The sequence below is a fragment of the Leopardus geoffroyi genome, chromosome D1 (genome assembly GCF_018350155.1).
Source record: "Leopardus geoffroyi isolate Oge1 chromosome D1, O.geoffroyi_Oge1_pat1.0, whole genome shotgun sequence".
Lineage (NCBI taxonomy): Eukaryota > Metazoa > Chordata > Mammalia > Carnivora > Felidae > Leopardus > Leopardus geoffroyi.
In genome coordinates, this window is record NC_059329.1 from 104,354,145 (window position 1) to 104,378,499 (window position 24,355).

The 24,355-nt window shown below is 50.0% G+C and overlaps 1 protein-coding gene across 3 annotated transcripts in view; it reads left to right on the plus strand.

The window, feature by feature from the left end:
* STX3 (syntaxin 3) overlaps positions 1 to 20,936 on the plus strand; it is a 40,586-nt gene extending 19,650 nt beyond the window's left edge. Inside the window, exons 3-11 of one of the 3 annotated variants that reach the window (XM_045485351.1) lie at positions 6,968 to 7,067; positions 8,798 to 8,872; positions 9,885 to 9,952; positions 11,903 to 12,011; positions 13,074 to 13,147; positions 13,301 to 13,435; positions 15,111 to 15,221; positions 16,709 to 16,822; positions 19,129 to 19,242. In XM_045485351.1, the coding sequence (XP_045341307.1) occupies positions 6,968 to 7,067; positions 8,798 to 8,872; positions 9,885 to 9,952; positions 11,903 to 12,011; positions 13,074 to 13,147; positions 13,301 to 13,435; positions 15,111 to 15,221; positions 16,709 to 16,792 (756 nt within the window). In that variant the 3' untranslated portion in view covers positions 16,793 to 16,822; positions 19,129 to 19,242. Of the gene's footprint in view, positions 1 to 6,967; positions 7,068 to 8,797; positions 8,873 to 9,884; positions 9,953 to 11,902; positions 12,012 to 13,073; positions 13,148 to 13,300; positions 13,436 to 15,110; positions 15,222 to 16,708; positions 16,823 to 19,049 lie in introns of all 3 variants that reach the window. The other 2 variants (XM_045485350.1, XM_045485348.1) reach the window with 2 other exon arrangements.
* Positions 20,937 to 24,355: the final 3,419 nt, after the last annotated feature.

Genomic DNA, 24,355 nt, shown 5'->3' on the forward strand with positions numbered 1-24,355 from the left:
GGTTTCTGGGGACTTAGCCGGGAAGACTTGAGCAGCTGGACGCTGGAACCTTATAGAGAGTTCTTTATTGAAACGTCTGGTGACTCAGGGAAAAGCTCTGGAGAGACCCTCAGTTGGAGCGCCTATGCTGACTTGTTTCTGTGACTCGGGCTTCTTAGCATGGCCAGCCCAGGATCATCGGGGTGTCACGTGGAGGCACAAGGCCCCCACATGAGATTCCAGCTGTGGAAGGCATGTGGGACGTCACTTGTGTGCTCTGATGTCGAAACAGACACAAGCCTGCCAGGTTCAAGAGAGCATTACATAGATACCCCCTCTCAGTGGGAGGGCCATTGAAGAATTTGTGCCGGGCTTTGAAAGGTCCAGAGCCACAGCCCCTGATGACACCACCATGTACCCGTATCACATGAAGTACGAAAGGGGGAAGCCAGAGACGTCCCCGAATCCTTTTATCAGGCAGGAAAACCACACAAATGCTCTAAGCTGACTTCCCCTTGTGGCCCATTGACCAACAACAGATCACATGGTCACGGCCACTCCTAGCTGGGAGGGACACCAGGAAAGTGAGCACTTAGCAAAGGGACAGGGTTGCGAGGATTGGCGTAGAAGTGATCATGATTCATTGCCTGGGCCCGGCAACATTGCTGCCCAAGCAAAATCAGAGTTCTGTTAACAAGAAAGGGTGGGGGCCGGGGCTGGCTATTAGGTGCATCAAAGCACTGTCCTCGGTGGCATATGAGATGCCAGAAGGCTCCGGTGAGCAAATATAACTGAAAGATGCTTTATACTCTTTTCCACCCTTGGGGATTTAAAATGCACATTTACTTATTAAAGACTCTGAGAAGTCCTGCAATAAAGAAACTCGCTTACCTGGCTCATCTCTGCATTTATTTTTTCACAGAGCCTTTTCTGACTTGTAACTTCTATTAGCAAGGATGAACGGTTACGTTTCAGAAAATGCTATTATAAAGTTTTTGAGGGGTTTTTTGGGTGGGGGGGAGGTGTTTAAAAAAACAAATCTGTGAGACTGGTTTGCCGTTGTAGATGAAGCATGCTTGTCTCCTGAAGTTACTTGTATTCATTTATTTACTCATTCAGCAACCTTACAGTCAGTGGCGCCCCATGCGTGGCCAGGAAAGAGACGTGGTCCCAGCCCTCGAGGGCACTGAGTCAGGGCTGGGACAGGTGAGAGTGTGCAGTCAAGGTGTGGTGGCGCCTCGGGGGGCGGGGCAGTGCCTGCTTAGATGAACTGGGAGGGGAGCAGCTGTGAAAGCAGAGACCCTTCTGCGTAGGCTTGATTTTTGTTAGAACAAAGACCCTCAAAGTGAACAACACATGGAAGGCGAGGCATCGAGTCAAATCTAACAGGTTAAGAACTCTCTCATTCCTTCTTCAGGTGGAGTGTTTGGTGGGTAGGTCGGCTGGTTGGTTCCGTGAGTCTGGGTTCCTTCGTTAGGCAGCACGAAGCTCTTGCCAGTCACGTGCTCGTCTGCTCTCAGGCCTGTCCCCCACCCTTCCTGTGCTCTGCTCGGGACTGCAGGGAACTCATTCCCCATGTTCCCTTGCCAGCTGGCTTTGGTGTGTTTGATGTAGGGGACACGCTGGCGGAAGACTCTAGGAGGAGGGAGGAGGGAGGAGGCCCTGGTTTTCCTCCCCAGACATGTTTTCTCCGTGGGCTCAACTTTTGCTGGGTAGACCCTGTCTCCATGGGGCCCGTTCTGCTGGGCAACTCCAGTGTGGTCCGGCTCCGATCAGAGGGGCCCTGGCCTTGGGCCCCGGTGACCCCGCTCTTGGTCATTTCCAGAGTGCCTCACCATCCTCTGCTTGGCTTCCTGGCCCTCCCATCCCCGTGGAAAGAATTCCCCATGTTCTCTTATTTTGGCTGACATAACGAGATAGCTAGGTTGTTGTTTTCCCGACCAAGTTTTCAGTGATGCAAAGCCCAAATGAACTTAATGGATTTGAGATTATTGTCTGAGAATACTGGTTTTCACTGGTCAGTATAACTCTGAGATCGTTCATTGCTTTTCATTCGTGAATGGGATGTTCCACTGCTTTGTCACTAGTCTCCGTAAAACCCTTGACGCACTTGACTTCTGTTGCTTGGACTGAGACATCTCTGCCCCTTCTTTCTTGCCAGAGTGTGTATTTGTTTTCCAGAGCAAAGACGCAAACAAATTAACAAGGATGTGGCTGGGAACTTGTAACACAGAGACTGTTCGGGATTCTATTAGTTTTGGGGAACAGTCAAGGTGTATGAATTGTGAAAAGGAGGAGTCATTTGACCCTTACAATCCCTTTACTTTGTCACCTTAACGGGGTGGCGCATAAATAAATATGCAGGAGTTAATTAATGTCTAACTAGAGGTACAAAGTATATGGGAGCTTAGGGGAGGCAGAGACTCATTCTTAAGTGGAATGGACAAAGCCTTCCTCCCTCCCCCTCGGTAATCTGCCACTTCTCCAAAGTAGGACTTTCTTTGCTTTCTGTGATCGAATTGGATTCCGCCGGGTACTTAGGTCCAGAAGGAAGAAGCCATTAATGCCTTGAAAATAACTCCCTCCTTTCAGTTAGACAGTAGTGAGTAGTATAATGTAGTAATCATTGTTGGTTCCCCGAGGCAACACCCAAACGAGTGGTTGACTGGCTGTCCTACTTGATCTTCTTGGGTGGCTGCTGACAGCATCATGGGGTGTGTTGTTAACATTGGGGACTGCTGTGGGGCTTAAGTGAGACGTGCTTGTGAAGGCACAGCGGCACACCTGGCCCATAGTAAGCGGGCAGCATTTGCTGGCTTTCCTGGGATTCTCATTATCGGCGTACTTAGTGTGCACGTACTTTGTGTTAAGTGCTTGATGCGTATTATCTCATCTTATCCCCACAAAAATACTCTGTGTCTTTGTTTTTCTTTGGAAGCACTGGTCTTCCTCTAAGGTGACTTTCTGGGTGTTTCATGGTGGCAGCTACATGCAATTAGTTTTCTTTTGTGCATTCGCCAGATAACCAAAGAATCATGGGAGGAGGGGGAACTTAGTCTGACATCTAGGTTTCTAACTCTAGGAAGTGGGACATATGATAATCCTCAGTTTCACAGATGCAAGAACCAGGGCTGGGGGCTTGTGGGGGGTGAGCGGATTGATTGTTCAAGGTCATAAAACTGCTGGGAGGTGGAGCTGAAACTTGACCCTGGCCTGTTTGATTCTAACGTTTTCTTCCTTTGCTTTTTTATTTTCTGTTCTCTTTCCTTTATTTTCTTCCTTCTCTTTTCTTTTCTTTTCTTTCTCTTTCCTTCCTTCTTTCTCTTTTTCTTTCTTTCTTTCTTCCTTTATTTTCTGAAAGAGAGAGAGACAAGAGCATGCTTGGGGAGGGGCAGAGAGAGAGAGGGAGAGAGAATCCCAAGCAGACTCCGCACTGTCAGCGCAGAGCCTGACGAGGGGCTCAATCCCATGAAAGGAGAGATCATGACCTGAGCCGAAATCGAGAGTCAGACGATTAACTGACAGAGCCTCCCAGGCACCCTGATTATAACATTTTCTGAGCTATACTGCCTGGGTGGCCACCTTACTGACAAATCATTGAAAAATACATTTTAAAATGTAACCTGCAATAAGCGGGCACTGACCGAGGAGGTAGTGGCCGCAAATTGAGCATGGTGATTAAAAAACCACAACTTTCCGGTTGGTTCCCTCAGTCAGCAACGTTTCTTGGGTGCTCTTGGTGTATAATGCTCTCTTGTAGGGAGCCTTGGTTAGAGAACGAAGGAATAAGGCATGTGATCCCAGGGAAAGGCAGTCTCACAAGACAGGGAGTGGACCGTGGGCATTAGCCCGACACAGGCTCAGCATGCAGGGACTCGGGAGAGAAGATAGAGAGGAGCTTCCCATCGGTGGTCCTTGCGCCTTTATATCTGGTTCACGAGACAGGGTTTGGTGTCCAACAGATGCCTGGTTCTACCTCTTTCTGAAGCACGTCCTTGAGGGAGTTCCTGTCCTATGAGCTGCGGTATTCTCAGGCACGAAAAGGAGCTAGTGGTTGGCAACCTCACAGAAGTGCGGTTGAAGGAACTTGTTTCTGACACGTGTATTTGTTAAATCAGTTCAGATCCTTGTGTAAGGCAATGTCAGGATATTTAAAACAACCCCAAAGAAACACAAACAGCCCTTGAGTTTTAGATTCATAAAAGATCTCATACTAGGTTCCTCCCTCCCGCCATGATTCTTCGGTTATCTGGCAAAGGCACTCCGGGAAATTAATTGCACGCAGCTGCCACCATGAACTACCCAGAAAGTCACCTTGGAGCAAGACCAGCGCTTCCAAGGAAAAACAAAGACCCGGAGTTCAGAAAAAGAAGAAAGCTTTGTGATTGGCCAGTTGCCCATCCTGGAGTCCTAGATGGGTGCTGTGATTATTTGGGGAATTGGCTAAGTTACTGGAGTACTAAATCAGAGTCCCTGAAATGCCTCCAGATGGTGGGGTTGGGGAGGATTGAGGAAGACGGCAGCCAGCTGCACACTGGGTAGAGGAGGGAGGAGGTGGGGGCAGGTGCCCATGCTCCCCGGGCTGGGAAGTCCCACAGGCAGGTTGGGGGTGGAGCAGCCAGGGCCTGGCTCTCTCATCCACAGGGTCGGATAGGCCACCTACCGCCCAGTCTTCAGATGTCTGGAGTGACTCTGAACTTGAGGCCTGGCAGCTGACAGCTTCCTATCTCGTCTTTCTACCATTGATCAAAATTCAGGTCTAGATGCTCTTCCACTTTATGAAATAATATCCCGGAATATATTTTCTAAGACAGCGAATTCAGTGAACATGCAAAATCCAAGGACTTACAGTCTGTTAACCGTTAAAACGTGTTAAACCCTTTTTATTTTTAAATGTTATTTATTTTTTGATTTTGAGAGACAGAGCACGAGTGGGGGAGCAGCAGAGACAGAAGGAGACACGATATCGGAAGCAGGCTCCAGGCTCCGAGCCATCAGCACAGAGCCCGACGGGGGGCTCGAACCCACAAACCACGGATCATGACCTGCACCACCCAGGCGCCCCTGTTAAACCCTTTTTAAAGTGGTTTGTGCATTTTATCCTAGAGAGCCTTTTTTCTCAGTCCTGTTTGATGTAGTGAAATTCCTTTGGCAAGACAGTCACGAGATGGAAATGGGAATGTGGTTTGATGAACATGGTTTTGATGTGAGAGATGAAGGGAAGGGTAAGGTGGCAATTTCTGGCTTTACCCAAGGGCCTGATTCTGAGGTGGCTACACCTCTGGAGCCTGTCAGCTTTCCCAAGTGGTAGCATGGGCCCTTTGTGGAGCTGGGTAGGTCTGGGGTTCTGCTAGAAGTGGAACAGAACAGAAAGTCAAAAGATCAAGTCTTAGATGTAAAGCAGAGAGCATCCCAGTTGGAGTCTGGAGAGCTCCAGCATCCAAACATCCGTGTTTGAGCACCCACCCAACCATCACCTGTGACCTATGACCTCTTTAACCTTTACGTTCTTCATGTGAATGATGGTCCTCCGCGCTACCATGGGTGGTTTGCCAGCTGTTAAAGTGCTTCACAGAAGTGTGGGTAGCTACTAGGGTTTGGATTTATACCCCGATGATACGATTACATTGACATTATATTCTACATCTTTTTTTTTTTTTTTTTTTTAATGTTTGTTTATTCTTGAGAGAGACAGAGTGTGAGCAGGGGTGGGGCAGAGAGAGAGAGGGAGACACAGAATCCGAAGCAGGCTCCAGGCACCGAGCTGTGAGCACAGATCCCGACGCGGGGCTCGAACCCACAAACAGCGAGATCATGACCCGAGCCGAAGTCGGATGCTTAACTGACTCAGCCACCCAGGTGCCCCTTAGTCTGCATCTTTCAGCAAGTGATTCCACTCTCAAACTGCAGTTCATCAAGACCGGTGTATTTGTAGAGGGGCAGAGTCCACAGCTCTGTTGGCAAAAGCACTGATTTGAGGGTTAGAGAAGTCCACTTTTGTTTTTCCCATTTTCTATTTAATCTAGAGATTAATGACCAGGATTTCAAAAACGAGTGAATTATTTGCCAGAGGAAAAGCATACTGGACAGCACACGCCAAGTTGCATTTTATGGTATCGCTGATGTTAAGATCCTACCGGGTGGTATTTTACAAGGTTTCTTAACTGTAGTGCTGACAGGCCCCACCTTCTGGAAGCCTGGCGGCTAGACCTGGTGGGTGTGGACAGAGGAGGCCTCTCTGGTGCTCCCGCACCAGCAGGGGCCATGATGCCTTGCAGGAGCTGGGGTGGCACTTAGTGATGTGATCTTGTTAGCGTCTCGTGGTCCTGCTCTCTCTGGGAATGAAGTGCCACAGGAAATATTTTGTGGTGACCCTGTGCATGATCGGGAACCTCAGCCGTGTGCAGAAATGGCCTGTGGCTGGTCACCTGAGGGAATCAGCTAGTAGGAGGCATTCCAGCAGAACACACACGCGGGGGGCTCCCGTGTCTCCTGAGGCGGCCGTGCTTAGTCTCTTTCTCCGTCTCCATCTCTTCTCCGCTCCACTCTCTACATCCGTTCTCTCCGTTCACTGCTTTTCTTTCCTTCTCCCCTTTCCCTCCCCCCCCTCCTCCCTCTCTGCTCTTCTGGTCCTGGGGGCGGCTGACGGGTCTGCCTGATGGGATGTGTGTTGGGCCTCGTCCTCCGGCTCGTCGTCATGGGTTTTCCTGGCCCTTCTTGACTCCAGCCTGCAGCCTCCCATCCCAGGGGGGCCAGCGCGCTCCTCTCCGGGAGCAAGGCGTGTGGGTCTTCGGTGACTGCTCTGGACGTTAGTTGATCTGGCCATGCCAGGGGCCCTCCCCGGGCGGCAGAAGACTTTCTAGTCCTCACGTTGCCCCATGAGCCCCGAAGGTGGGCAGCTTTCCCCCGAGACCTCTGCTAAGCTTTCCTCTCAATTGTGGCTGTGTTCTTCCTCTCCCAACAAAGGCCGTTGTCTTTTTGATTCCAGATCGAGGAGACTCGGCTCAACATAGACAAGATCTCAGAGCACGTGGAGGAGGCTAAGAAACTCTACAGTATCATCCTGTCCGCACCGATTCCTGAGCCAAGTGAGCGTTTCCTCGGAGCTGAGTTGCCTGGCGATGGCCCTTGGCATTGGGGCTGAGCCAGCCCTGTTTTCCTCTCTCCTGGGAGGGGCGGGGAGCGTCCGGCCCACACTGCACACTATGCACACGTCGTGTCCTCTTTCCCTTCCCTCCCGGCCCAGCTCTTCTCTTCACGGCCGGGGCCACTGAATCCTTGTGGCCAAACGCTCCTCCCCCTCCCATCCAGTCCCTCTCGTGACCTGTGGTGAGGCTTCCTTCTTCTCACGTTCCTCATCTCCGTCCCATGGCTGTGCCTTTGCGGGTACTGTTTCCCAGCCCCCTTCCATATCCTGCCAGATCAAGGCCATCTTCTTTCCCTGAGCTGTTCCAGAATGGGTCAGGCTCGCTTCAGTCCCTCCCATCCCGAGAGTCCCGTCTGTTACCGCCAGCCCGGCAAACTTTTTCACGTTTTTCCAGTAGGGTTCCAGGCTGTATTTTAGGTTCCTTAAGGACAAGGAATGAGCCAGACGCTCTGTCATTTCACTCTGAACTGTTCAGTGACTCTCTGGTGCCTGAAGGTTAAAGCTGGAACGTTTCAGCAGAGCACATGGGACTTGTCTCGGTCATGAGCCTGCCCTTCTCTGCACCCTTTTCTCCCGCCACCCTCCCCCATGTCACCCACACTTTAGCCAGACTCAACTCCGGTTGTTCCCCACATGGTTCTTGTCTCTTCGCATCTTTTACATACGGTCCCATCTCCCGGAGACTCCACTGTTCGTCTCCTTTTGTGCCTGTTGAACACTTCCTCCTTCGTCAAGACTCGGTCTTACTATCATCTGTCTTTAGAAACCTTTCCAGATCCCTCCAGACTGTGCTAGAGGCTCTTCACCAACACACCTTGGCCAGAACTCACACCTTACTCCACCCTGCACATTAGAACGGCTGATTTATTTGTCCCTTGTCCCCCAGTAGGCCCTGAACCTCTTGAAGGCAGAATCTATATCTTCTCTCTGATGTGTGGGTATCTAGCTCAGTTCTAAGCTTGTAGCAGGTGCCAAAGGATTTTTTTTTTTTTCCAATGTTTATTTTTGAGAGAGAAAGAGAAAGCAGAGAGCAGGGGAGGGACACAGAGACTCCCAAATAGGCTCCACACTGTCAGTGCAGAGCCCGACATGGGGCTCAAACTCACAAACCCTGAGGTCATGACCTGAGCCAAAGTCGGATACTTAACTGACTGAGCCACCCAGGTGCCCCTAGGATGGTTCTTCAATGAGTAGTCATGGCTCATACTTACTTTGCTCCATTCATCCTAGAATAGCATCGTACACATAGTAGGTATGTCATAAATATGTGTCTGAACCTAAATCGATGAACCTTGGTTGAAATCCCTTTTCCTCAGAGGTCCCATGAAACCCTCACCTACCTTTGAGCTGAAGCCATCATGATAAACCAGATGATTTCCTCAAAAAGAAAGCTCATAATTTTATGTGCCAGAGGATTACTTGGGAATGCCTGTGAAAAAGATAGATTGTAGGGCTCCAACCCTGGGTGTTTTTATTCTATAGGTCTGGGACAGAGTGCCTGGCAAATGTCCCTTAACTAAGCTATCTGTGACTCCAGTGACAGATGACTGGGGAACACCTCACAGTAAATAAAGACTGCTCTGAGAAAGCTCCCACCTCCCCTGTTGCCTGGAATAGCTCACAAAGCCAGGAGTCTTGCTGACTGATTCTGTCTGTCTTTGTTTTACCCAGAAACCAAGGACGACCTAGAGCAGCTCACGACCGAGATCAAGAAAAGAGCCAACAACGTCCGGAACAAACTGAAGAGTAAGAAGGGAACAAGCCGGCCCCTGCTACTGCCCCCCTCTTACCCGCGGGGCCTGGCTCTCCTGGACCGAAACGCGTCCTGATGATACACCCGTCCCCCCTCAGCCTGTGGCTTGGGCACTGCCCCAGAAATTCTGCCCGTCTCGGAACCAGGGCAGTAGGGAAAGAGAGCAGAACTGGTGTATGCTTCCGGCAGCCGAGTTGCCGTGAGACTCCACGCTCCCACTTCGTCCCTTGACTTTACCGGTCCCGTTTCCCCAGCCCCTACGTACATGTGAACAGTAATGCCCGCGCTGTCTAGGTGCAGAACGTCTTATTCTTCCGGCTACAGACATTTCTTGGGGGGCCAGGTCTACGGCCCTCCCACCCCCTCCCACCCCTTCAGTTTAGACCCTCGTTCAGTGCGGCCGTCGTCATAGACGGAGTTCCCCTGGGGCCCCAAAGCATTTTCGCCCAGTTGGTTTGGGAATGCAGACTGTCGGTCAGAGGGTGGAGGCAGCATTTATATTTCTTCCCCCCTAAACAAATCACACACTTGTCCTCGCGGGTGGAGGTGGGGGTCGTTAGGGGCGGCTTCCGGGAGTCGCCGGGGAGTGTGCGAAGCACGGTGCACATTCTCGTTTGCTGCGCACGTGGGTGCCGTGAGGGAGGCATTGTCCTTACTCCGTTCTACAGACCAGGGAGCAGGAACACTAAGAGAGGGAACGTGGCCTCCCCGGAGTCCCGCAGCTAGGGGGTGGCGGGGCGAGGATGTGAGCCCGAGTCTCCCGGTGACAGAGACTCTTGCTGAGAGCCGCTGTGCTGAGATACAGTCAGACGAGAGCTGGTACAGGCAAGGCCGTGGCCTGAAGGCCTGCGGCTCACACGTGAGTTGACGTCTCGAGATCGCAGGTGTCTCTTGCACCCCTCGGTGCGCTGGGTGTGAGGAGGCGCGGGGAGCCAGGCACCGAGCAGCGTGCTTCCTGGGGGCGAGGGCAACGTGCTGCTGGCATAGCCTTGCTCTGCCCTGCAGGTATGGAGAGGCACATTGAGGAAGATGACGTGCGGTCGTCAGCAGACCTTCGGATTCGGAAATCCCAGGTAAGACTTTCCCTGGTCTGATGCTTGTCTTGTCCGGTCTTAATTTTTTTGTTCTTAGCTGTGGAGTCGTATTTTATTTTATTTTATTTTATTTTATTTTATTTTATTTTATTTTATTTTATTTTATTTGTTGTTTTGTTTCGTTTTGTTTTGTTTTAGTTTTATTTTACTTTAGTTTGTTTCATTTTACTTTAGTTTGTTTTACTTTATTTTATTTTTTTAAATGTTTATTTTGAAGAGAGAGGGAGAGAGAGAGAATCCTAAGCAGGCTCTGAGCTGTCAGCACAGAGCCCGAGGCAGGGCTCGGACCCACGAACCATGAGATCATGACCTGAGCTGAAGTCGGACACTTAACTGACTGAGCCACCCAGGTGCCCTAAAGTACAATTCTTATTTGGACTCCTTTCGAAGAACTGGTGAAGGAGAGCTGCCCGGGCTATAGTAGGGGAGGGGCCAGAGCCCCCCCCCCCCCCCACCGCTTCTCTAAGGAGGCCCCCGAAGATCTTCCCAAGACTCGCTCCCACAGGGCACAGCTTCAGATTTAGTGTACCTCCTGTTTTACAGGAGAGGAAACTGAGGTCTTCTGTATAATCTTTATTTTTAAGCGACAGAGACAGAGCATGAATGGGGGAAGGGCAGAGAGAGAGGGAGACACAGAACCCGAAGCAGTCTCCAGGCTCTGAACTGTCAGCACAGAGCCCGACGCAGGGCTCGAACTCAAGAACCACGAGATTGTGACCTGAGCCAAAGTCAGATGCTCAACTGACTGAGCCACCCAGGTGCCCCCTGAGGTCTTCTTTATAAAGATGGTCGGTCGTTAGTTGTCTAGTGTGGACTGAGGCTCTTCGGTGGTCACGAAGACACGATCCTTGTCCTTAAAGAACAGGCCTGACGTTCAGGTGGCCCAAGGAAGCTATCACCTAGGACCCAGCAGGAGGGCAGTGTGAGAACACAGGGAAATGGGTGGTGCCCTCAGCGTCCTCAGAGCTTGGGGAGAATTGGGGGCAGCCAGAGGAGCTGGGCCTCGGATGGGCAAGAGTGGCGTGTGGACAGGCCCGGGGTGGGGGGGGGGGGGGGGGGAGTGAGGGGTGTGTTAGTATCAGTAGGGGTGGTGATGGTGGTGGGGCGGGGAGGAGGGGCTGGCGTGGAGAGAACAGCCCGTCTGGAGAGAAAAGCTGGTTGTGGGCGAGTGGCTGCGGGGTTTTGATAGAGGATGTGGCTCTGTGGTCCAGAGGCCTCTGAATACCTACCTGCCTAGGGAACCTGGATATGATCAGGTAGCCTGTGTGCATTTGCTTCAGCTTGTAGTCTCTTAGGAGATAGTCCGGGGACCTCCTGAAAGCTGGACCAGAGTGGGGATGGGGCGAGAGGCCGGTGGGTCTCTTGCTGGGCTTCTGCAGTGATTCTGGTCTGAATATGCGTGCCGGTAGTATGCATTTGCAAAGGGTACAAATACTGGTGATTTTGCACAGGAGAAGCCAGTAGGCCTTAATGTGGACAGTTGGGCAAGGAATAAAAGTTACGGTAAAGATTTGAACGCAGACACCCAGTGCTGTGGAGCGAATGCTTTGAGCAGGAAGCGGGAGACGTTAGGGAGGTCAGGTTGGGTAAGAACTCAAGGATTTGGGCAGGTGTTGGATGCAGGAAGGGAGTCTGGCAGCTTTAGGAAGCAACCCCGGGTGGCGGCAAGTCGTGTGGATGCAGGGCTGTCCCGTGGCCCCATGATTACCATGCGAGGTCAGCAGGGCAGGTGAACTGGAAGGGTCGGCGGACCCTTATGATGGTGTGAGTGAGGAAAGCGGAACGTTGAGCCTTATACCTGCTCCTCTGATTCCAAGTCCGGTGCTGCCAAGACAGCCACGCGGGGCTGGGCACGTGGGCTCTGCCGCCGTGGGTGCTCCCCGACCTTCAGCTCCTGGGGGCTTACCGCACTTGGCATGGTTCCCACAGCACTCCGTCCTGTCCCGGAAGTTTGTGGAGGTGATGACCAAATACAACGAGGCTCAGGTGGACTTCCGTGAACGCAGCAAAGGGCGAATCCAGCGGCAGCTCGAAATCAGTACGTGTTTGGCACATGTCCCTTCACCTTTCCCTGCCACCTGGCTGTCCATCCCAAGTCGGGAGACCCCAGGGAGCGAGCAGCAGCACCCCCGCCAGTGGCTGCCCACCCCCCGCCGCCCTGTATTTTGCACTCAAGCCCAGGAGAGGCGTTGGGGCACCGGCGTCCCTGGGGCAGCGTCGTGGGTGGCAAGGTGGCACGGTGCTTGTCAGGCTTGGTCCTCTGGCCCCTGTGGGCGCCAGCATTTATTCGTGGTGTCTCCTAGGGACTCATGGTATCTTTTTGTCGTCTCTCTCTTTTTTAATGTTTATTTTTGAGAGAGAGAGCATGCGAGCACGAGTGGGGGAGGGGCAGGGAGATAAGGAGAAAGAATCCGAAGCAGACTCCATGCTGTCAGTGTAGAGTCTGATGTGGGGCTCGAACCCCCCATACCGTTTGATCATGATCTGAGCCGAAATCAAGAGTCGGACGCTTAACCGACCAAGCCACCCAGGCGCCCCTCTTTTTGTCGTCTCTTTGACAGCAAAGAACATTTATGAGATCAGAGTGTGGTGCCGGGCGCTGCGAGGAATAGACTGATCCTGACAGCCGTGCCCGTCAAGGACTCAGGGCGTTGCAGGGTGCCACCGGCTCTAAGTGGAGGAAGGGTGTGGACCAGGAAGGGGTCCGAGAAAAGCACGTGTGTTTAGCGGGGGTGGCAGGTTGTCCAGCCTGGGGAGAGGGAACCCTTGGGAGTAGCAGTGTGGGGTTAGGTGCAGGAGGGAGGGCTTGTGGCCAGGGACGGGCTCCTGGGCCTCTGAGGCACAGCGAACAGGCCGGTCAGCTTTCTGAGCTAGGAAGGGCTGTGGTCAGATACGTGCTTTAGGAAGGTAGCTGCCCATAATGCTAGCGCTGGACTGGATTAGGGGAGAAATCAGAAGCAAGACGATCAGGGGCTCCCGGGGGTGCGTTGTAGAGGCCATGGTCTTCAGAGTGAAGTCACCGTGTTCCTGGTTCTCAGGGAACTTTTGCAGTGGTGTGCTTTGGTCTCACATTTGACGCTCTACCTCTTTTGTGCTAAAGCCGGCAAAAAGACCACAGATGAGGAGTTGGAGGAGATGTTGGAGAGTGGGAACCCCGCCATCTTCACTTCTGGGGTGAGCGTACAGGAGCTGGGGTGCACGCCCCTCTCGAGGGAGGCTGCTGTGGGGCTCCGTGCGGTTGGCAAGGGCAGGGCTGCAGGTGCAGGGGGGCGGGGGCCTCTGGCCAGGGCGCGGGCTGACAGTCGGCCTTTGTGTGGCCCGTTGTAGATCATCGACTCTCAGATTTCGAAGCAAGCCCTCAGTGAGATCGAGGGGCGGCACAAAGACATCGTGAGGCTGGAGAGCAGCATCAAGGAGCTTCATGACATGTTCGTGGACATCGCCATGCTGGTGGAGAATCAGGTAACCGGGCAGCGGGCACCCCCGTGGGGCGAGGGAGGGAAGCTCAGGCACTCCTGAGAAGTGGGGGGACCAGAACACTGGCCGGGGTGCAGTGGGGGAGTCCTCGGGAATTCGCATGATGGAGGAACAGAATCCCAGTGTCCAGGCTAGGAACACCCCCCCGAGTGCCCCGTCAGCCCCGTCACTCTTGCTGCTCCTTCGGCTTCACAGTCACTTAAACTTACTAGGGGCCTTGATGCGGTCCAGCCTCAGCACCCCCTGTTTTCTCTTCTAACTGGAGATGTGGGTTCTTGGTGAGGGTGCCTTAGAACAGCCTCCGGGTATGAACTGTTTCACTGGTGACACTGAAGACAGGGTCATTCTGCCACCTCACGGTGAAAAGTTAGCTTTGCCAGAGGGTTTAATTTTTGTCCATTTTTGTGTCTTCTTTTGTATGTCCCCCCACCCCCCCATATTTTGGCACTTTTTGCTAAGGAACAAGAGCAGATAAGGGAATGAACGAAGCAACAGGAGAATAATGTTCATAGGTAGACTTGGAACACTCATGGTCTGATGGCTTATTCTGTCCCTGGGTGTCCTTGCTCAGGCTGCCAGCCTGTCACACCTGCGTGTGGCGCTGGTTCCACGCATGGTCAGGTGCCTGCCGGTCCTGGTGACCACAGTGTCCAGATGTGCCGTGTTACCATAACTTCCAGCTGCCCTGCCACCTGGAAGGGATGCCCGCGTCCTTTGTGGGAGGGCTGCAAAACCTAACTGAAGCCCGGGCACTGCTTGGCTGGTTTTCGAAGGCCGGTCCCTGCTCGGGGCCCAGGTGCCTTTCTTTCCTCCGCCCCCTCTGGCCTTTGAGACCATTCCTTAAGTGCGTCGTCCATCCCCACTCTTCTTTTTTCTCCCCTCGCGGCCTTGCTGAGGAATTGGTTTGAGAGTCAAGTGATGGTGAGTGCCTTTCTGTGTTTACAGAGTGCCGTAAAGCAACGGGTCGGGTTGGGGAAGGTCTAGGTAGGTGAGGGGCGTTCCCATCCTAAGATGCCCAGAATTAATCTGAGTCACCGAACTTCCCTGTCGGGAAGTAACAGCTGAGAGATGGTTGGGAATCTCGCTCAGAGACCACTGTCCCTCCATAGCCATGTCGATCTAACATGTAACCAAATAGCTTAGGTAAACCCAATATCTGTCACTTAAGAGGCCCGGGAGTATCTCTTGGAGAAAGCAAACATTCCCACCTTGGATATTTACTGAGCAACTATTTTTTGCCAGCACTGTTCTGCAGCAGTAGTCAGCAAACTTGCCTCAGGCCAAATGAACTCGGCTCAGGTCTACATGACCAGCAAGAGGCCAGCATCCCAGTTATGCCCCCAAATACTCTCATTTTGGTTCCTCTCCTCACATGCTCAGTTGAAAACAAAATGGCGGGGGTGGGATCTGTGAGATCCATAGTTACCAGGCATCTAGATGGCGTACTACAGGTGTCCTGGGCAGCACCTGCTCCACAGGAGTCATTCAGAGTGTTGCTTGAATGAGTGACCACCACCAAGGACCGGAGACCCCTAGGTCTTCCCATGGGAAATGTGAACGTGTGCCCCACAGAAGGTTTCTGGATGCTTCCCTCCCCGACGTGAGCTAGGACTGTCCTGGGGTGGGTTTATGGGGCGTGACTCATGTCCGTTCTTCTCAGGGAGAGATGCTAGATAACATAGAGCTGAATGTCATGCACACAGTGGACCATGTGGAGAAGGCACGGGAAGAAACTAAAAGAGCCGTGAAGTACCAGGGTCAGGCCCGGAAGGTGAGACTGTCCCACTGCCTTCAGAGAAGAAAGTCCATTCTGCTCGCGGTCTCTCGCTCTTTCTCTCTTCTCTGTCCCTGTCTCTGTTTCTGCTGCCACCGCCTACCTCTTGCATCCGGGGAAAGGGAGCCATGATTGACCGTATCGAGAACAACATGGACCAGTCTGTGGGCTTTGTGGAACGGGCCGTGGCAGACACCAAAAAGGCTGTCAAGTACCAGAGTGAAGCTCGGAGGGTGAGCGCCTCAGTCCCCAGCGGTCTGGCTTGCTTCTCCTCTCTCTGGTCCTCCACACCCTCACCCGTGTCGTTGAGCCCGTGCCTTCCCTCTGTGTCCTGGCCTCCTCCCAACACCTACGTCAGCCTTTCCCTGAGAGTAGCTAGCTGCCCTTCTTCCCCCGGTGTTTCTTGCATGGATCTGGCTCACGTACTCTCTACCCAAGAACCCATACTTGGAGGCCATTCTGTAGGGTGGACGCGTTGCCCCGGTGTGGCTGCTAGACTTCTCCTGTTCCTTTCAGATGTTACACTTGACTCCTCTGTTCTTCAGAAACCTGTTTGCCCTCTTCCACTCCATTAACCAAGCTCCACCCCCACCCCCTTCTCTCTGCCATGAACCCACTGCTGTGCTGATCGCCATGTAACATTACCTCCTCTCTTACGGAGCACCTATTATTGCTACTTACACATGAAACAGCTGAGGGTCAGAGGTTAAATAGTTGGCTTTGGGCCACCTAGTAAGTACAAGAGTGGGATTCAAAGTCAGATTCCAATCACGCTGTTCCCACCATACCAGTGCATTTCTCCCTCTTCCAGTGCCCCTGTTGCTTGAGGACTTCTCAGCTTCTCTGCCCATTGTGGTAGCCATCTCTGGTGGCTTGTGCTTTGTAGGCTGTTCTTTTCTCTTTCTCCTGGGCTCTGACACTTTGGGTCTTCAGTTCTTTGATTTCCTTCCAACTTTACCTATTGCTTGTGCAAGGATTCAGGGAGCTGGGAAGTTATTTTACATGATGAATCCAGGCTGGCTCACAACAGGACTGTAATCATGCTTTCTGATCCCCAGTCACTGGATCAGGTCTGATGGGCAGGCATGTGCTTTAGGGGAAAGACGGATGGAAGTTTGAAATTAGGTCTATTCAAAAACATACACTTCTTGAAAAGGAAAAACTGGTCACGTCATACCTTGGTCTATAGCTGCTTGGAGACAGTTGTTGTTGTTGTTGTTGTTTTTATCTGTGCACATGTCCAAGACTGCAGTGTGAGCTGAGAGCAGCTCCATATTTCCATCTGCTGGCCTTGCCAGCCAGGAAGTAATTTCAGAAATATAAAATATCCTAATAGAAGGTCTTTATGTAGAGATGTAGCCTTCTTATTTGGATTGATAAGATGCTTTCAACGGAGAGGTGAGATGGGTTGGGTTTTGGATGAATTACTGTTTTGGGTTGTTTGTAATAATGCTTTGTTTTGTTTCTCTTATCCTTCTCTCCAGAAATTGATAATTATCATTGTGCTAGTAGTTGTGTTGCTGGGCATTTTAGCGTTGATTATTGGACTTTCCGTTGGGCTGAAATAACGGTGGCCTGAGTGGCTGCTGCACTGAAATGTAAGTAAATGGAAGGTTCTCGGGGACTCTGGATTGGCTCCCTCTTGAGGAAGTGGCCTGGGATTTCACATGGCACCGCTTGCCCCTTGTGGCTGTCATTGGACGCACTGAGCTCTCTCAAACTTCCGAATGCCTGTGCATTCTTTTGTCTCCTTAAAATTCTATCCTGGTGTTCTGGTCCCTGGGAAAAGTTCTCTTCTGGGCTGGGCTCCTGTTGGTTTCCTCTCCTGTGGATTCTGTCCCAGCTCTTTGTCTTACCACCTGTCCTGGCACATCCGCGCAGCACATTTTCGCTCCCTTTGCTCAGCAAGCATGCTCCTAATTGGGTGCCATCTGTGTCCTGGATCCAGGGTTTACCTTCTGAATTCTTGCTGACTCTCACGGATGTTGGGCTTTGCTTTCCATATGCCTTTCAGTGTAAACAAAGCCTTGGAATGGGGTTTGGGGCAGCGAGGTTTTGTCTGACTGACCAGTTGGATCTTGAATGATAGAGCGGTTAACATTTGTGAGTGTTGAGTTGTGCCAGACCATGTATTGAACACCTTACACACACGTCCTTGAATCCACGTAACATCCTCCTGACGAAGGTACTATTGTTACCCATATTTTACGGACGAAGACACTCAGGCTTGAAGAGATATTAAGTGCCAGGGCCAGGTGTGAACACACAGCTGACGATGGGCCTGGGGGGAGGTTCTCTACGGCATCTTAGCTTCATTTGTAAAACCAGGTATCCATTCTTCGTCATCTTCAAAGTCCAGAGAGCCTTGGAGGATAGTGAGTCTAAAGTCTAGGACATTAATTTCTTTAAAGTCTGGTAGAAAGAATAGAACTGACCACTGAATCAGGGCTTCGTGTCCATAGTGGCGATATAACAACAATGATCTCGTTGTTGGGACTGTTAACACTCCTGTGACTTCTTAAATATTATTTTTCCGAATAAAGTGTAGGATGTATTGTTAAAAACAAACAAACCCTATAAAACAGAAAAGGTGAACAGAATGAACTTTTAGTGTTATTGCTCATAGCCTTCTGGGACGTACACGTTCAGACGTGGTTTCGCACGGCTTAGACCGTATTATCTCTGGTTTTAGATCCAGTTAAAAAATCGTATGCCTCATTCCGCATCACTGAGATCTCTCCGCAAATCTGATTTTCAACACAAGATTGTGAATACACTCTCAATTTGTTATTATTTCCCCAAAGTTGGAGGTTTGTTATTATTAGCGACAACTAACAGTATGACAAACCTCTATTTCTCTCATTTCTATTTTCTCTTTGATGAATTCAGAGAAGTTGGGTTGCTGAAGTACTAGATACCAATCTTTTAAATACCTGACACGTACCTCCATGTTGGCACCCAGAGCCGACCCTCTTCTTTATTTTGGCTTCAGTGGGTCTCAAAGGGGTCTCGAGACCCCTTGTGAGGTGTGACCACAGGATCTTGAAGAGAGATGGTTATAGCACTAAACGTCAACTTCATCTTGAGAACGTAAATGAATCCTTTTTAAAGGGGGAGACTAGTTCATGTATTGTGTTTAGTTGACTTATCTGCGTTGCTGAGCAGTGTCGGGTTGCTTATTATAGTGTATTCCATAAAGTCGGGACTGGCTGCTGCTTAGGTCTGGACACCCTCCCCCCATCCATGTGGCCTGAGGACAAGAGGTCTCTGGGCAGGAGGGAGGGAAGACAGCCTATGTTTATATTCGCCAACTGTGTGCCAGGTACTGTTCTAGGATAGTAACATTATCCCCATTTTCAGATGGGAAACTCTGAAGCTCAGAGAAGTTAGGAAACTCGCCCAAGCCTACCCAGCTCTTCAGATGGAACAGCCACGATGACCCCTGAATTTCTCTTTGTTCTTTTCACTGTGTAAGACAAGTGGGGAGTAGGGGAGTAATGGAGAAGAAGATTCGAGTTCTGGAACTTGTATCTGAAAGGTGCTAATTAAGGCCCTGTAGATAGAACAGGTGTTTTCATGGAGTGACTTGGCCTCCCTCTGGCAAGTCCTTTGATGGGAATGTGACAGCCTGCGTGAAAGATTATAAAAGGCCCAGAGGTTTATTTTTCCCTTGCCTAATACGGCTTTTTGATTCTTTTACAATAGGAGATTTAGTCCCAGGTCCCGTCTCAGGGGTTTGTCTACCGGATTTCTCAGGTTTCGCGTTGACTTCACCATTGCCCTCCTTTTTGCAGTTTTGTCTGATTTTTCGTCTCCACCTTCTAGGTTTGTGACCGAGTCTTAATGTTGCTCTCCACCATCATCCTGTGCACTGATCAGCTCCTCCTTCCCCTGCCTCTCTTAGAACCCAATTTCACTCCAGCCTGGTGTGGCCACCCTTGTCTTCAGACGGGAATGGAGTTTGAATGGCCTTCCTGAGAGAGTGGGACCTGTCCCCTTGTCTCCTTGTAACCGTCCTTGGACCTGACCCAGCAAACAGTTTAGCCCGGATGAAGCTAATCTACCTGATGTGACCCTGAGTTCTCCTCAAAACCTTCTCCTGCCCCAACTCTGAAGTGCCTTCTCTCCTGGACTGTGCAAACCACCCCAGCTTCTCTTTCTTTCCTCTGAATGTGTCAAATTATGCCTTGCACCTTGGAAAGCCTATTCAAAACCTTCTCAAGGTGCTGTATTTTCTACCTCATGGAGTATTCTCCCAGAAATTGCAGTGTATTTTTTTAGGGGGGCATCTTTAACAAAGCAAAGGGATTCTTCCAAGTGTGGCAACAATAAGACTTGACTTGAGCCTTCCACTTGGCAGGATCTCAGTCCTTACAATTTCTTGTCCCCACATCTTGAAAATATGAGGAACTGGCAGATGTCGTTTTGGTCTTAGAAGCTGACTTATTTGAAATTCAATCTTAAATTAAGCTCTTAGTATGTTCAGCTTGGTGACCAACTTCAATCTTTATGTCGTAATCTCTCGTGTTTACTCAAGGGGGCACCATGATGATCCTAGACGATCCACGATGAGGTTACCATTTGTAAAGGTTAAGGGTATGGGATATTTGTTTCCCATATCGAACTCTCGGAAACTGGCTGTTCTCCATTGGAGTGAAGCTTTGTGAAGCCATTGCCTTGAGGCCAGAAATAACCAGGCACTTAAAATTGGGCCGGGGACAGGTGCTTGAGTCTCAGGCTCTGGAAATGATCAAGACTGGTGCGAATATACAGTCACTCATTTCATGTATTCCAGATGTATTTTTATAACCATGTGTGTGAGATATATATATACATATGTGCCCATGTCTCTCAGGAAGTAGGAAACTAGAAATGGAGGATATTATAACCTCAAAAAAAAAAAAATAACCTTGAGCTAGGCTAAAAATTAGGTAAGAGACATTTGCTTATCTGCAAATGAATCAGAGTAGAAATACCTTCCCGTGTCATTTAGAAACCTTGTTTTATGGATGAGTACTGGGACGATCATGGATCTCTGGGATAGGGACTAAGTTGACCCCGTTAAGTTATTCTGCTTAGCAGACAGAAGGTGTGACAAGTTTTGGTACCTCTTCCCACCAGTGCATTGATGAGGCTTGTCCTGAGAATATCCCATAGCAATCTGAGATCATTCATGTGGCCTTTGGATGATCCTGTTGTCAGGGCTGAGTCAGTTGGGGGAGATCAGGGACTACCGAGTAATTCGTCCACTACCAGGTTGACAAGCTTGACAGGTTCTTGGTCTCCCCCAGTTCTTGTCATGGAGGGAAGCAACAGCCAGGTAATTTTCTAGTGACAGTGCCCCTTAGATTCCCAGTCCCTGCCAGTCTCCCTGATTTATATTTCAGCCTTGACTTTCTAGGATAGGGAGAGCACCCTAATGCAGGCACAGCCCCTTGGCTTCCTCTGCAAAGGCTACTTACTTACTCCGTCATTGCCCAGCACTCAGACAGAGCCAAGGGGATGCCCTCTTGCCCGTGGCTATGAAGTCGAACAGGGGACTGGCTCCAGCAACTAGGGCAGACAAGCTCTAATCACAGGCCTTTGTTGAGGCCTGGGGCTTAGTTTAATACAAGTGAAGGGGTTTTTTGTTGTTGTTGTATTTTTTTTTAATGTAAAGTTGATTATTTTATTGATAATTTAAAAATAAATGACTTTATATTGATTGTGAAACAGTTCTGCCTCTCTTTCCCTGCAAAACAGTGGCCGGGTGCCACCACGTGGTGGTTTTTGTTTAGGCTTTGGAAAGGGGTTAAAATCTTTTTCAACCATGTGCTGGACCAGATGGACCAAAAGTCCCAGGTTTTGAAGATGGTCTACCTCTCAATGAATGAAATGTAACTGTATTTGAGTTTCAGATTTAAGCTGCTCCCTGCCCACCATAATTTGGTTCACTTGTCATGAGTATCTGGCTCCAAGAGACAGGAGAACTCTGGTGTGACGGGATGGGATCTAGAAGGCAGAGACATACATACCAAACGTCCCTGGAGATTGCTGTTGATCTAATTTTGAATCTGTCCCCGAAAGCAATGCTTCTGTTAACACCCTGGGTTCTAGAAGCCAGATCCATCTTCCTTTCCCTTCTCATCCTCCACCGTGCCCGGATCCGCTTTTGTCTCCCTTCTTTTGTGGCTGTGTCTGCACGTGGACGCTGTTGCTCACATGCTTTTTCTTTCCTTGTGTGGACGAGCAGAAGAAGATCATGATCATGATCTGCTGTATCATCCTTGCGATCATCTTAGCTTCTACCATTGGGGGCATATTTGCCTGAACAAGGTGAGCCATCTGTGGGGAGGGTCAGACCTACTCTCACTTACTTGAAACTCTGGTGTCCTCGGGGTTTTGTCATTTGTCACCAGGTGCCCCAAATCTGGGTGGGATGAGGTGCTGAACTAGATAAAGGCTGGAGAAAACTCAGGAAAGAAATGCTTTGTAAGGAGAAAAATGGGTGAATAATGGGTTGGTAGTAGATGGGGAGACAGAAGGTGGCAAGCTGTTCCAAACCGGGTCTGGTAGCAGAACGAACGCTGTGTTCAGGATGCTTCGTAGAAGGATGTTGCTTCCCTGCAGCGGTTTGGGCTGTGGTGTCTGGGAAAGGCTGGAGGAGAGTTAGTTCTTGCATTAAAAGCACCCCGAACTCTTTAGAAGACAGCCAGCCAGTAAACCCCGAGTAACAAGTTAGTGCAGACTCGCTGAGGAAGGACTTGGTGATCCTGGCTTCTAGCATCCTGTTGTGTATAATCTGTGAATTTCTTCCCCCTCCGTTTCTGTTGTCTCCTTCAGTCCTCACCAATGGAGCCTCAGCCGGAGTTTCTAATCCTTCTTCCACCTCTGTGGTGCCATCACCTCTCCACTGCAGATTCCTCACAGCTACCCCTCTTTCCATGATGAGACCTATGACACAGGGCGTCATCCAACCACCCATTACACGTTAGCAAAGCTAGACTTCAGACAGTACGGAGCTGGGAGGGAGGGGCGGGCAGGGCTGGAGGAACAGGGAACACAGCGGCGGACAGCTGGTTAGGCAAGGGCTGTGGGGCTGAGAACAGGTGCCTATTCGGGAGATAGAACAGCCAGTGCTGCACAGAGGCAGAAAATGGTGCACTCCCCGCTCATCAGGATCTCATTTTCTCTTTGATCAACACCAGGCCCCTCAGGTTCTTCTAGGCCTCACCTTTGACCAACCTGCGTCTACTTCCTTCTTCAGGGTCTAATTGTCTAAAGTGAAGGTTGTCTAACCATAGGCGCCATACGGGTCTTGCTCACGGCAGCGTCCCCAGTGCTTAGCACAGTGCCTGCCACTTACAGATGTTCAAGTATCAGTTGACTTAATTACCTGTAATTAAGCTCTGATTTCAGCTCATGGATGAGTCCTTGGGTCTTACTCTGAAACCTTTTAAGGCATCAGTGGTCAACGGGTTATGTATCAGATGCTGTGTGCACATGCCTGGAAATGGGCTGATCCACACTTCTGCACAACAGGCCTCCTATTTCGGTGACATATAAAGTCCTTTTATATGGTGGTGATGGAGTTCCACGGACAGTCTCTTATTCTGCGAAGATAGGCTGGCCCCAGGATTGGGGTTCAGTAACTCAAGGTGGACCCCAAACAAAAAAAAGGTTTATACTATGAACTCCCGACAATCAGCACCGTGTTCTGTGAACGGTAACAGAGATGACGTGTCAGGTCAGAAAGGTGACAGCAGCCTATCACTTGCATTATTTATGTGCTCTGTGCTGCTAGCTAAAACGGATTTAGTCGGCCAGCAATGTGTGTATAAAATTGTCCCAAACACCAGTCCCAATTCAAGGTTTAGATGTGTTCTCTAATGCAATTTAGTACCAGTAAAACCTTGGACTGCAAGAAACTTGTTCTGCGTTCCACAAGATGAGCAAACATTTCTAATAAATTTTAACTTGATAAACGAGCGACGTGTTGTGATAGGAGTAGTACATGATGCCAAACATCACATGATCACAACTGAGGCAGTGGCTCTGGAAATTTGCTTTGATATAGCTTTGGCTTATAAGCATGTTTCTGGGATGAATTATGCTCGCAAACCAAGGTTTTACTGTAATTACAAGAGGGTCACTAAAAATAAATTAAAAAGCACAGTGTTCAACTCTTGAGAACCATGTAACTATTTAGATATATTGTACCTTTGACAGTAAATTATTTTCTTTGCTGGAGATCTTAACGTTTTAAGAAGGTGGGATTAAAAACTGACAATTCAAGTCAGTGTGCTGTTTTCTACCCACTTTCCAAAGCACGTGGTTTACCATTTATATCCATTTGTAGTTCTTTTAGTTGGAACAGGGGTTAGAAAACTGCCGGCTAGCTCTGAAAACTAGATGAATCTTGTTAAGGACAGACAGGGAGGTGGCAACATGGGGATTTAACACACGGGGCCCTTATTCATCCAGCATATTTGAGTGCTGTGTGGCACGTGCACTGTACTAGAACCTACAGGGACACAACACTGGCCCTCCTCAGAGAACTTCAGACCTAGAAAGGCCAACTTCAACTTCTATTAGTCCTTGTGTTAAAAGGCAAGGGTTACGTTCCTTATCTTATTGTCCAACATCCCCCTTTGCCTTCCAGGATTGAGAGATGGGTAGCTGGGCATAAATAAATATCTGTTCAATCAAACAATGTGTGTCCCACTGTTTCTTTCTTTGATTTTCCAAAAATGTTTCTAACTAGTAAATATCATAGCAACTTGCTCCTGAAGCGTGTGCATGTAACAGGTAGTACAGAATTCGCCACTGTCTGAAAGTAGAGCGTTCCTAAGCTGAAAAAATGTACAGCCAAGTAATTACCATTTTGTGAGAGTGAAAATCCTCTTCGGATTTCTTCCAGTTCGAGAAAAAACAGTTACTAATGAAGGTCTTTGGTAAAAGCGAAGCGATATGAAGCAAAACTTTCAGACGGCAGGGAAACCCATACAGACACTAAGTCCAACTTATAACGGAGGTGGGAGATGGAAGGATGTTTCAGCCCTGAAGACATTCATCTTACAGCTGGGGAGAACCAGACCCCCTAACAGGCCAGCCTCTTGACCATTTAAGGATTAGGAGTGACCAATGAGAAG